This window comes from Rutidosis leptorrhynchoides, chromosome 6 (genome assembly GCF_046630445.1).
Source record: "Rutidosis leptorrhynchoides isolate AG116_Rl617_1_P2 chromosome 6, CSIRO_AGI_Rlap_v1, whole genome shotgun sequence".
NCBI classification, from domain to species: Eukaryota; Viridiplantae; Streptophyta; class Magnoliopsida; order Asterales; family Asteraceae; genus Rutidosis; species Rutidosis leptorrhynchoides.
Genome location: NC_092338.1, coordinates 35,669,335 through 35,683,677, shown reverse-complemented (window position 1 = coordinate 35,683,677; position 14,343 = coordinate 35,669,335). Strand labels below are relative to the sequence as shown.

Sequence of the window (14,343 nt, the reverse complement as noted above, 5' to 3'; positions counted from 1 at the left end):
TATATACTATTGTCTGTTAGGCAATGTCTGATCATACGTTCTATCTCTAGGTTAAGATCTCGGTCACGTCCTTCCGTTCAATTCTTTCGTGGAATACTCTTTTGTGCTACTAAGGTGAACTTCATAGCCCCACTTTTTACTGTTTCATAACTGTTTTATAACTTTTGGGGTGAGACCCATGCTTGCTTTATAACTGTTTTACGCTTAGACACAAGTACTAAATTGTTAACTATGCTGTCATGCTTTGATTCATGCTAAATCCCTACCGTAATATCGTTAATTGCTACGTTTAAATGCAAACTTAATTATTGTGAATAGGCCTATTGAGAGTAACGTCTCTAACCATTTGACCGCTGGTCTTTGGTTACATAATAATGATTCCACGACACTGACAGTACAAGGTGTCATAGGGTAAATTGTTTAGTAGCGATATTACAAACTGCAGCAACACTTTTAGATTGATATTTCTATATCAATCTACTTTAAACTAAATCTTGTGGTCTAAAACTTTGGATATTATTTATAAACCTGTGAATTTCACTCAACCTTTTTGGTTGACACTTTAAGCATGTTTTGTCTCAGGTGATGATTGAGCTAGCTGTTTGCAACTTTGTGATGATAGATTTGATGCTTGCATGGAGTCCACATCGCATATTATATTTTAGTTCAAAAACATTTATTTTACGTTTTAATAATAATGTAAACATGTATTACTGCTTCCGCTGTTTTATTAACAAAGGTTTTATTTAAAAAGTCTCATATAGAGTCGTTCTCGTTTATACAACTGTGTTATGATATGATTGGTCACAATTACCCCTGGTCCATTTTGGGGGGTGTGACATTAGTTGACGTTAGTTGACGTTACTTAAAGTCACTTGACGTTACTTAACGTTACTTTACATTATTTGACATTACTTGACGTTAGTGGACGTTAGTTGACGTTACTTGACGTTAGTTGATGTTACGGGACGTTAGCGGACGTTACTGGACGTTAGGTGACGTTAGGTGACGTTACTTGATGTTAGCGGACGTTACTTGATGTTAGTTGACGTTACTTGACGTTAATTAACGTAAGTTGACGTCAGTGGACGTTAGTTGACGTTAGTGGACGTTACTTGACGTTACTTGACATTAGTTACTTGGCATTAGTTAATGTTAGTTGACGTTAGTTGACGTTAGTGGACGTCACTTGACGTTAGTTGACGTTTGTAGACGTCAGCTGAGGTTAGTTGACGTTAGTTGACGTTAGTGGATGTTACTTGACGTTAGTTGACGTTAGTGGACAATAATTAAATCATAATTAATTATTATTTAATTATTTGATAATTAAATAATAACCAAGCCTTATAATAATTATATAATTAATTAATCTTTATTATAAGTCTTAATATAATAATCTCATAGTATAAGTTTAATACTTATTATAAGTATTTTTCATTAATAATAAAAGTATTATTAATCAGAAGTTAAATTAAAAGTTAAATTAAATCATAAAGTAATTAATAAATTATATAATAAATATATATATCATAAGTCTTAAATTAAAATAATTACTTGACGTCACTTGACGTTTGTTGACGTTAGTTGACGTTAGCTGACGTGACTTGACGTTACTTGACGTAAGTTGACGTTACTTAACGTTAGTTGACGTTACTTGACGTTGTTTGTTACTTGAAGTTACTTGACGTTACTTGATTTTACTTGACGTTAGTGGACGTTACTTGACGTTAGTTGACGTAACTTGACGTTACTTGACGTTAGTGAACGTAACTTGACGTAACCTGACGTAACCTAACGTTACTTGACGTAAATTAACGTTACTTGACGTTAGTTGACATCAGTGGACGTTAGTTGACGTTAGTTGACGTTAGATGACTTTACTTGACTTTAGTTGATGTTACTTGACGTTACTTGACGTTACTTGACGTGACTTGACGTTACGTGACGTGACTTGACGTTAGTTGACGTTAGTCGACGTTAGTAGACGTTACTGGACGTCAGTGGACGTTACTGGACGTTACTTGACGTTAGTTGACGTTAGTTGAAGTTACTTGACGTTAGCGGACATTACTTGATGTTAGTTGACGTTACTTGACGTAAGTTGACGTTAGTTGACGTTACTTGACGTTAATTGACGTTAGTTGACGTTACTTGACGTTAGTTGACGTTACTTGACGTTAGTTGACGTTACTTGACGTTAATTGACATTAGTTGACGTAACTTGACGTTAGTTAATGTTAATTGACGTTAGTGGACGTTAGTGGACGTCACTTGACGTTAGTTGACGTTACTTGACATTAGTTGACGTTAAGTGACGTTACGTGACGTTAGTTGACGTTAGGTGACGTTAGTGGACGTTACTTAACGTTACTTGACGTTACTTGACGTGACTTGACGTTAATTGACGTTAGTTGACGTCAGTGGACGTTACTTGACGTTAGTTGACGTCAGTGGACGTTACTTGACGTTACTTGACGTTAGTTGACGTTAGTGGACGTTAGTGGACGTTACTTGACGTTACTTAACGTTAATTGACATTAGTTGACGTAACTTGACGTTACTTGACGTTAGATGACGTTAGTGGATGTTAGTTGACGTTAGTGGACGTCACTTGACGTTAGTTGGCGTTAGTGGACGTCACTTGACGTTAGTGGACGTTACTTGACGTTAGTTGACGTTAGTTGACGTTAGTGGACGTCACTTGACGTTAGTGGACGTTACTTGACTTTAGTTGAAATTAGTTGATGTTACTTGACGTTAGTTGACGTTAGTGGACGTTACTTGACGTTAGTTGACGTTACTTGACGTTAGTTGACGTAACTTGACGTTACTTGACGTTAGTTAATGTTAGTTGACGTTAGTGGACGTTAGTTGACGTTAATGGACGTTAGTGGACGTCACTTGACGTTAGTTGACGTTAGTGGACGTTACTTGACGTTAGTTGACGTTATGTAACGTTACTTGACGTTAGGTGATGTTAGTGGACGTTACTTGACGTCACTTGACGTTAGTTGACGTTAGTGGGACGTTACTTGACGTTAGGTGACGTTAGTGGACGTTAGTGGACGTTAGTGGACGTTAGTGAACGTTAGTGGACGTTACTTGACGTTAGTGGACGTTACTTGACGATAGTTGACGTTAGTGGACGTTAGTTGACGTGACTTGACGTTACTTGACGTTACTTGACGTTACTTGACGTTACTTGACGTTAGTGGACGTTACTTGACGTTAATTGACGTAACTTGACGTTAGTTGACGTATCTTGACGTAACTTGACGTTAGTTGACTTTAGTGGACGTTACTGGACGTTTGTTGACGTTAGTTGACGTTAGTGGACGTTACTTGACGTTAGCGGACGTTACTTGATGTTAGTTGACGTTAGTGGACGTTAGTTAACGTTAGTTGATGTTACTTGACGTTACTTGACGTTAGTTGACGTTATTTGACGTTACTTGACGTAACTTGGCGTTAGTTGATGTTAGTTGACGTTAGTGGACGTTTGTTGACGTCACTTGACGTTAGTGGACGTTACTTGACGTTAGTTGACGTTAGTGGATGTTACTTGACGTTAGTTGACGTTAGTGGATGTTAATTGACGTTACTTGACGTTACTTGACGTTAGTGGACGTGACTTGACGTTGCTTGACGTTAGTTGACGTAAGTTGACGTTACTTAACGTTAGTTGACGTTGCTTGACGTTACTTGACGTTGCTTGACGTTACTTGACGTTACTTAAAGTTACTTGACGTTAGTGGACGACTTGACATTAGTTGACGTAACTTGACGTTACTTGACGTTAGTTGACGTTAGTGGACGTAACTTGACGTAACCTAACGTTACTTGACGTAACCTAACGTTACTTGACGTTAGTTGACGTTACTTAACGTTACTTGACGTTAGTGGACTGGTATGCTCGAATCAGACGGTTAATAATTAAGGGAGACTTACTCAAAATAATTAAACATGAGCTATCAATATTTCATTGAAAATGGGCCTATTGGAGGAGGCTAAGCACCCCTCTGTCATCTCCCTATCTCCGCTACTGATTATGGGATTGGTCAGCAGTTTCTTTGTGCTGCGTTTTTAGTTTTTCATTGGATGTTGAAGGTGTTTAAATACACTTTAATGAGTTGGGTGTCGTTTTGCAAGGTCTTTAACTCGTTGAGTTGTTTCACCCATTTTATCACGTTTCACCTTTTTTTTTTTTTTTATTTTTTTTTTTAAAAAAAAGGTTGCGGATTCGCTCTTACCACACTAGATGTAACCTTATCAGGGCGACTAGATATTAATATATATCACTTACATGGTCAGAAATTTATAAAATTTTATTCCTTCTAAAACGAAGTTGAATGGGCTGAAAGTAACGAGTCAGATCTAGATACTTATGGAAAGTTGAATGGCGTGAAAGTCAATGAATGTGTTAAATCATTGTGCTGCAGGACTTGCAGCCAATCTATTTATACAAATAAGGTTTACATTATTGGTAAATTTAACCATCTTTGGCTACCAAGTCTCTTCGTTCAATGGAGGTAGAGCCAACACAAGAACATCTCAATCACGGTACAAATTACTTCCGAACAAATTTGATGCAGCTGGTTGCCTGTTAGGCCACATGCAATGGTACCATCCTTTCAGTGAACTTATCTCCTCCAGCGCCACATCAGCACAAACTCTTTAACATTCATTTCACATTCCTTTCACTAAACACTCACAATCATACACTCCTTTCACATTCCTTATTAATTAAATACAATAAATAAATAAATACAAATAACATTTTATTAAATAAAATAAAAACATTACATTATTAAAAATTAATAAATAACAACAATACGAAAAACTAAAGTGGCCTACATCTTGTACTATATAAATTTAAGGGGTGCTTAAATTAAACTTGAATAAAGTTTAGGGGTTGAAAAATTAAACTTGTACAGTATTTATATATTTCATCTTCCTTGAGTTGCAACCTGCAAAAATAAACCCCATTATTTTTCCATTAAAAAACTTTTATTCACCCCAATCGATCATATACTGAGAAATCTATTTTTTTTTTTTTTTTTAGAAATCAAAGATTAAATCGATCATCAAATACTGAGAAAAAAACAAAAAAATCAAAAAGTCCACACACATCAAACATTGTGGGACCCACTTGAACCGTGAGAGCTCCGTTGGAGGGGTCACTGGCGGATGGTGTGGCGAGTTGCTGGTGGTGGGCGAGAGGGTGGGGGCCAGTGGCGGAGGTGGGTGGCGGACCATTGTATGTGGCCTTAGTAGTGCAATATTTTGACCTTTTTTCTGGTGACCAATACAATTCCCTATTGGTCAATTGGTTGCGTTGATGATTAAATCCCAACAATTTTGTGTTAATTTATCTATTTTCAGTTGTTATAATTACTCGAATGGTCAATTTCGATCCTTTTAATAACAGATAACCATTTTAAGAGGAACCTGAGACTTCAATTTTAGTATGATTTGGTATGTAAATTTAATTTTGATGAATTTAAATCAATTGTTTCGCATCTCGAATCTAAGTAAGTTTTTCTTCGGTTTCATAAATTATTATTTGTATAGTTATTGTTAGACCTCAACTTCAGAAATTCGATTGTTTATAATACAACATTTTGAAGATTATATATATAAGCCAACATTACTAGTATATATACCTTTAAGCATAGCAGAAACCTTGAAAATAAGAGTAGAAGATTAAATAAAAAATTTCTTTATGTGAAAGAAGACAACCTTCAAACTACACCTTCGATATTAATCATGCAAAGGCCTCAATAATTGACTGAAGTGCAGGAATCTTGATAACATTACGACGACCAAATCCTCCCGGACCAAATTTTCTTTGGCTCGCATTCTCTTCATACTCCGCGCCATTAGAATAGTGTGAAAATATCACTAGACCATACGTATGGCCTGTGCCATTGTAATAGTCATCTTCAATATATTTCGGACAATACCTACACTAATACGCTTTCCACTTTCGGTAGATAATGCTTTCTAGGAACTATCATTGTCCAAATCGTGCAGGATCCACTGATATGCAAAGCACATAATTAAATAGAGAAGCCAATTAAGAGTACAACTATCTTACCCCAAAGTTTACAATAGCATTCTTAAGGTTTCAAATCGAATTACATAAATTATTACATTAGGAATGGGTTAAAAATCCTAAAAAATTGACTCAAGACTCGCAACAACAACAACAAAATCATGAGACTTCACCTAACTATTTTAGAGTAAGTACCTATTTTTCTGTAGATGATATCTGGGGATTATGCCCATTTTGGCTTTTTGAGCTAGCCTTTAAAATATAGCATTTTTTATGTATAACTGTTCAAGAAAGTAGATTAATGTTTTTATTGAATTGTCGTGTTGTCACTGTTATTTATCCTAAATGAGCTTTAAAAATAATATTTGCAATAAACTCCCTGAGCAACATAGACACACACATAATTTGATTTCAGAATCACATTAGGTTTTATTGTTCCTAAACTTAATCCCAAGAACACGACTAGCACTTTTCAGATGCACAAGAATACCTGATCATTGATCAATATAGACGAGGCCCCCTTGGATGGTTCATGATCCTGATGCGCTTGACAGAACTACGACTACGACTGACAGTCTCTGCCCAACCACCTGAGTGATAATTAATGCAATATATTAAAGTAGAAATATAATATATATAATTCCACATTAACGAACTACGAACTGAGATATCACCTTTTCAAAGTATTCCAATTCTTTTCTCAGATCCATATCAATAGTTGCTGTTTGACACTCAACATTGTTTGATGATGAAGAACCATTAACGTCCTTGATCACCTAAAATTTTTATTATTATTAAAGCGTCTAAATTCGTGCAATCGAACTTACTAACGTTCTATAAACAGTTGATAAAAGTTGAAATCATTGACTAATTACCAACTTGAAGCCTTCATGAGAATGTGATAGCTCGATGTCTTGAATGCTAATAGACTCGTCTCTCTTTAAATGTGCAGACAATCGAATAATTGTACAGAGAACTCTGAACTTATGCTTCATCTGTACATAATTTGTGTCGGTAAACATTTGTTAGTACAATGTTATAACAAACTATAGATTATCGATCTAACTAAACATAGAGCACCTCATCTGTGAATTCACTGAGAGAATCGTGATCAAGTTTCGGGAACTTTTTTCTGTGATGCCTTGCAAGCAACGCAATTAACTGGAAAACATGTATATCCCAATTATAAAGAAATGTTTATAATCCTTCAATTGACATGAAAACTGAATAACAGTGCAGGCATTGTACCTTAACTTCCTCGGTGTTATACCCATGAAGATGCTCCCCGTTCTATTAACACATACAATAAAGTATAACTGAATTTATTTGACTCGCGGTTACTTATCATTTGAAGATGAAGAAGATAACAAGAAATGCATACCATGATAATATGATATGACCGTTTATGGTACCCTTTTTTCCCAGTGATCAACCCAATGTTATGAAGCAAACAAGCAGCTTCAAGATATTCAAGATCCTTTTCATCCAATAAAACAACTTTAATTCGTCCATCATCACTCTCACTCCATTTCCTTAAACCTGTAAAAATTCCCTGTACAACGATTCATTATCTTAAGTCAATTAGTCAACAAGGAAAGATCATTCACAACCCTAAATATATACCTAATAAGATTGAGAAATATGTCAAAATCAAATGTTTTTAGGTCTTTTTTAGGTCTATATCTTAGCCAAAGATTTCTACTTTAGGCGTATACATCTTAACTCGGTTAATAATTACAGTATATTTTAGGCCACCTGCACTCGTTAAATTCAATTAACAAACTATCATATCATATATGGTTAATTCAATAATTCATCTTTATACCTGCGCGTTAGAAGCACATGAAGCAGCACAGGTCATCCTCTTCTTATTATTAAACCTCGATGCAAGTCTCAAGACTGATCGCCACCTGGCATTCGCATTCAAATCAAACCCATCGAAAACCTCGGCTAATTTCTCCGCAATCACACCCTCACCCAACGCATACCCCGACACTTCCATTTCTTCAATCCCAAGCAACCCGAATATCTCTTCCAACAAAATCACCGCAGCCACAATAAACCCCGATCGCGTCTTGAAAAACCCTTTCCTCACCTCACCTTCTTCCTCACATAACAACTTCTCAACAAGTTCACTCAATTCCCCTTTACTGAACTTCCAATCCCTCCTGAAACCTTCAAGTAACCCGATTTCGTTAACCAAATCGTTACAGTAACCCATAAATATCGCCTTTTCGATCATTCTAATCGAACCAGACGATCCAACCACAACATCAATCCTTTCCTCCAATACCTTCTCAATCAACCCTGATGATCTCACTACATCCCTAATGTATTCCCTCATCGCGTCGATTTCATTAATTTTTACAAACTTTTGAGTTAAACTCACATGCCCTAATTTCAACGAAACGCCTAATTTAACCTCGCCACGGAATCCAATCACAAATTCTGTCGATCCACCGCCAATATCCACATTCAAAACAGTCCGATCATAAAACGGATGGAACTGCAACACGCCGAGGTACGTAAGGCGGGCTTCCTCAAAGCCCGAAACCACGTCAATTTGAAACCCTAGGGTTTCGTGGATGAGGTGGAGGAATTGCGATTGGTTAGTGGATTCACGGATGGCTGACGTGGCGACGAGACGGAGGTGAGAAGGAGGGAGGTTGAGTGAGTTGACGATGTGTTGGAATTTTTGAAGTGATTCGATTGCGCGGGTTTGGGTCGCCGGTGAGATGGTGGTTGAGTTGTTGGAGATGAGGACCACCGGTTGTTTGAGACGTTGGAGCGTGAGGAATCGGCCGGTGGTGGGGTCCGCCCGAACTATGCGGAGTTTGAAGGAGTTGGTGCCTAAGTCGATGGCGGCAAACAGGTTGCTGGAGTTGGCGGGAGAATTAACGGTTGGAAATAGGGGATCGGTGGTTGCCATTGAAGGTGGTGTAGATTTGGTGGTAACGGTGATTGACAGTTGGATGACCGTACAACGTGTGTTTGTCTTTGTTGAAATTACATAAATGGTCCTTTGTTGGCTTGTTGCTTATTACTCGTATAACTTTTTTTTTTTTTTAATTATAGCTTTTTACTAAGACAAAATTGCGCCTTTGGTCCTTGTGTTTTTCACAAAATTGCATGGTTTGGACAAAAGTTTGTTTTCGACGTCATTGGTCCGTGTGATTTTAAAATTGAACTCGGTTGGTCCCCGTATCAAACATCCGTTTAACTTGAGGCGTTAGGTCACCCATGTGCCTTGCACATGAGGCTATTTTTGACTTTTTCACTAGTTATTTATCAACTATCCCCTTTTCCTCTTTCCATCATCTTCAACAGACATTCTAACCCTAATTTATCTAAGGGCCTGTTTACTTTTGGATTAATGAAGCTGAGGTGAATGACAAAATTATTCGGTCAGTTTTGTAGTTGTTTACTTTTGGCTTAATAAAATGAGAAAGCTTTATGGATGCATTTCTGGCTAAGGTGGAAAAGTGGACTTGTCCCCATCTAGCCATTCTTTTTTCAAAATTTTCCAACAGTACCCTTCCTCTTTTATTGTTATTTTTGTTATTCATATTTACACTCTACACATACTTTTCCCCAAAATGGTTTCTTGTCTCTTTCATTCTTGTTTCTTTTCCCAAAAAATGGTTTCACAACCATTCGACATAATTGATCGGCACTTTCTGATACACGGCCATACTTGTTTCTTTTCTCAAAATGGTTTCGTAACCATCCTTTGTTTCATTCTTATTTCATCTTCCCTCTTTAAATCCAGATAACAAAAATACATAACATATATACAATTAGACATTTTGATTTGTTTTGTTTGTATTTGTGCTTTGTATATATTAACATTTATGATATGACCTGTTGATGGAGACAATTTTGATAACGATGATGGATATGTATCTATGTATATTTCGATTTTTGGACCAATTTGGATAATCATGAATAAAGTGATCGATTAAATTGCTAATTTAGAAGTTGTGTATATATTCTCATTTAAATAGTATGGATTTGGAATTAAATTAATATTTATATTTAAGTTTTGGGGTAAAATAGTCAATTTTTTCATTCAGCATTTTCGTTAATCACAAAAAGTAAATAACATTATTTATTTAGTGTTTACTACATATAGTCATTCTTAATCATACTGCTATCTATATCCATATAAAACTTAATAACAAAAAAAATAAACAGGCCCTAAATAAACAACTCAAACCCATTTATTCCACTTTTACTTTCGGTAAAAGCAAACAACACGGCAAGAGCAAATAAAATCCATTTATTCAAAATCCAAATTTACATATACATATAATATACAGATCCATATTTAATACAACTTTGGTATGAACTTGTTGGTGTCTATTTCCCCTCTTTAGAAAAGAAAAAAAAACTACGTCAGATCCAATTTTGGAGATCTTTAATTTCCATACTTCACATATAATCACTTGTGGTATCTCACTTTTTCAAAAAATGTCACCAAAACCCCAAACGCAAGTTATGAAAATAGATGGCAAATAGGACCTGCAACTCCGTTGGTGTTTTGGCCAGCAGCGGTTGTGGCGGTTAAAAATGGAGACGACAGTGGTAGTTGAAGATGACGGTGGTGGTGTGGATTATAAGAGGTTCTGTTACAAGACTATTCCAATCGTTCCAGCCCTAAATTTCAGTTGCTATTTCTCATTTAAAGGTAAGCTTTTTATGGTGCAGGTGTTTGATTTTGGTTGAGGATAAGGAACTTAAAAATTAGGGGAAAGTATGGTGCAGGTGTTGAAAAGGGTTTTATTTGAGGAATAAAATTGAGTATGTTAATGTATTTATATTTAGATTTAGATTTAGATTATTGATTTAGGGTTTGTTGGTGTGTTAATTTATTATTGATTTATGTTTGGATTATGGACTTCATACCCTCATGTGTCACGCACATGGGTGATTTAACAGATCAAATTTAACAGCCGTTTAACAGGAGGACAACCGGGATCAATTTTAAAACCACACAGACCAACGGCGTCGAAAGCAAACTTTTGTCCATACCATACAATTTCGTGCAAACCACAAGGACCAACGGCGCAATTTTGTCTTTTACTAATACCAACCTCGATTAAAGCTATTACATTTTGAGTGTTGAGAACATTGTTAAGTTGTTTGCCAAATTATGTTGCTATACAATTTGGCAATTTGCGATTCATCACCATTTTTTTATGAATTCATCAACAATTTATAACATCAACTAATGAGAGTCACTTTATTTGCTAAGAATTGAAAGGATTCAACAAAAATGTGTTATATTAATAATCATTCATCACTCTTTACCTTATTTAAGGTAGGTAACAATAAAACTTAGATAAAAGTACAAATACTTCGAAAACTGTTGATTGTAACTTATAATTGTTTAAAGTTAACTTTAGGTGGACATATAATGTACTATAGTAATAGTAATAGTATAACTTTAGATGATGTGTTTGGTTGAATTTCTAATAAAGATTGCGCTAAAGCAAGATTTTCAAATTTATATATTAAAAAAAAAGTAATACGAAGCAATAAAATCATTATTATTTTAGTATATTTATCAAAATACACATTATTTATTTTTATAGCATAATCAATATGTTTGCATACTTGTTTATGTGTCTTTTATTTTAAAATGAATAATATGGGTATGTTTGGTACCTAATAGCCGTTAAATGGTAGCTCATAGCTTTTTAAAAGTATTTAAATGTTTGACATATTATCTAAAACTGTTAAAAATAGATAAAATGATAAAAACGGTGAGTTTTTCTCCAACGCTATTTCTAGAAGTTTCCAACTTCTAGTTTTTTAAAATATATAATATATATAATAAAAAAAATCGGGCAAGTTTTTTTTTTATTTTCAAAAAGACGAATTAAATGATAAATCCTTAAACTTTTATCCTAATCCTTTTTTTTTAATAGCGATTGAGATCACCCGATGTGACGATCGCTCCAAATCCATATGGACGAACACGTCATTCATCGATTTCATTGCGAGGTATTTGACCTCTATATGATACGTTTTGTAAACATTGCATTCTTTTAAAAAGGCACACCATAAATGAATATTTAAATCAAAGGTTTTCGACATCTGATGATTTCTACATATAGACAATCACCGTAAATAATAGTTTACAATAATACTTCTGTTGACAATGCAGTCAAAATAAGATACATGGTGATGATTTGGTGAATGCAACGTTTCCTTGAAAAATATGTCATGTAAGACTTCATGCACATAGCTTGTCTAGCACATAAGCAAACAGCGGAAGACTTCTAGAAAACCTGAGAATAAACATGCTAACAAGTGTCAACACAAAGGTTGGTGAGTTCATAGTTTTATTGTTTCATATAATCTGTATATAAAGGTGGATCACAAGATTTCATCAAAAGTTTATCAATAGATTCTACATAATAGAGCACCCTGGTAACTAAGCTTTAACGTTATAATGATAAATACCCCATTCTTTTTAATACACGCAAACCAACGTGTCCTAAAATCAAATAACACACGTCCGTTAAAAGGCTAGCGCTCTAGCTCGGACGAGGATGTCAAGCCCTATGGATCCATATACTGTTATTCGCGCCCACCAGTCCATATCCTATGTACTGGCAGCTACTAGTTACCAAAGCTAAGGGATTTTCGGTTTAAACTCAGTGTAGAATTTAGTATGTACTTGTATCCATTACATTTAAAATAAAGTGCATGTATTCTCAGCCCAAAATATAGATTGCAAAAGCAATTAAAAATGGAGCAAATGAAACTCACCTTAGCAGCATATAAAGTCGTTCACCAAAATGTGACCGAAACTCGGATTACCAAATAACCGTAGATCTCAACCTAGAGAACATATGTTGGTCAATAAATGTCTATCAAGCTAGGTCAGGTCATAGTGTATCGCAATCCTAATGCTCGAGATCGACATACAAAATTTATCCAAAGTCGTTTCAAAAAGTCAATTTTGACAGTTGTTTAACAAAACGAGACGTACCTTATATAAGGATTCATTTACTCGGTTGGTAATATTCAAAAATCCAATTTATCAATCTCGTAAACAAGTTGTTTAAATCTTAATTGTAGATTCAAAAGCAATTTCAATTAACGTCAATCATAATTCAGTTGATCATATCTTTTAATCCGTTCATCGAAATTATTCGATATCTAAATTAAAAGTTATTGATTTTTTGCTAGCTTTCCAAAAACATGTATATCATATACCTTTTACCAGTATTATATGTATTTAATTAGTGATTCATTATAAACTGTTTAACGACGAAATTTAGCATACATGCATGCATAAATATATATACTCGAGCACTAGACATGGATACACAATTAATATATAAAAGATAAGATATGAATGCTCACGTATCAATATTGTGATTCAATATTGCAGGAAAGTACGTAGACGTAACGGAGATGATAAACACTAGGTTTGACTTGCGAAAATTACCCATGAACATTACCCATAACCTCCATGGAAATAGCCCATAATTTCCTTAGCTCTAGCTTGCTCGAAAACTCGTTTTGAAATCATTTGGACATCACTCCGTCGTAATATTTTATGTATATTATTATTTTTGTATCGTAAAAATAATAATACTAATACTATTAATAATAAGATTAATAATAATAATCTTAATATATATATATATATATATATATATATATATATATATATATATATATATATATATTTAGAGAGAGTCGAGAGATAGATATATGAATGAATCAGAAACAGAAATCGCGAATTTATAGATGTGGCCAGCAAAAGGGTGCCATGCGATCGCATGGCTTCCCAAGCCATTTCCCATGCGATCGCATGGGAAGGTATGACAGCTCACAAATGTTTTTGTCCTACGCTTGTCGACATATTTATTAATTATATTTATAATATATAATTTATATAATTAATTATATATTATATTAAATTCACGTGCATAGTTGACTTGTAATTTTTGTTCCGATAAGTCGTACGTCATCACGCGACTTATGTCCCGGTTCCGGTTTTTCGAACGTCCTTTCGTACACTAAGAAAACTTGCATTTTACGTTTCGTGACACGTACATTTGTTAAAATATAGTCTTAAATTATCAATAAACTATATCACTCAAAGTGTATCTTAAACTTTCGAGTGTTTTGGTCATTTACTTCTATAAATCATCGTCTCGTAGTATATACATATACATATATACATTTTCATTTTGAAATAATGTTCTACTGCAGCAAAGTTACTGTAGCAAAGGTTTTTTTACTGTAGCAAATAGCGATTTTCGAAA

At 34.8% G+C, this 14,343-nt stretch overlaps 1 protein-coding gene across 2 annotated transcripts; it reads right to left on the bottom strand.

Moving 5' to 3' along the window:
* Positions 1-4,845: 4,845 nt before the first annotated feature.
* LOC139851965 (uncharacterized) lies at positions 4,846-9,045 on the bottom strand. 2 transcript variants are annotated; one of them, XR_011760827.1, is made up of 9 exons: positions 7,881-9,045; positions 7,437-7,607; positions 7,304-7,345; positions 7,136-7,216; positions 6,931-7,050; positions 6,730-6,831; positions 6,546-6,645; positions 5,740-6,039; positions 4,846-4,967 (listed from the first exon to the last, which is right to left on the bottom strand). XR_011760827.1 is itself a non-coding variant. In XM_071841159.1 (8 exons), the coding sequence occupies exons 1-7, from the start codon at positions 8,982-8,984 to the stop codon at positions 6,586-6,588; spliced, it is 1,680 nt and encodes a 559-aa protein (XP_071697260.1). In that variant the 5' UTR covers positions 8,985-9,045; the 3' UTR covers positions 5,612-6,039; positions 6,546-6,585. The 2 variants fall into 2 exon arrangements, 1 of the variants encoding a protein (XP_071697260.1); XM_071841159.1 differs by lacking the exon at positions 4,846-4,967 and having other exon boundaries at positions 5,612-6,039.
* Positions 9,046-14,343: the final 5,298 nt, after the last annotated feature.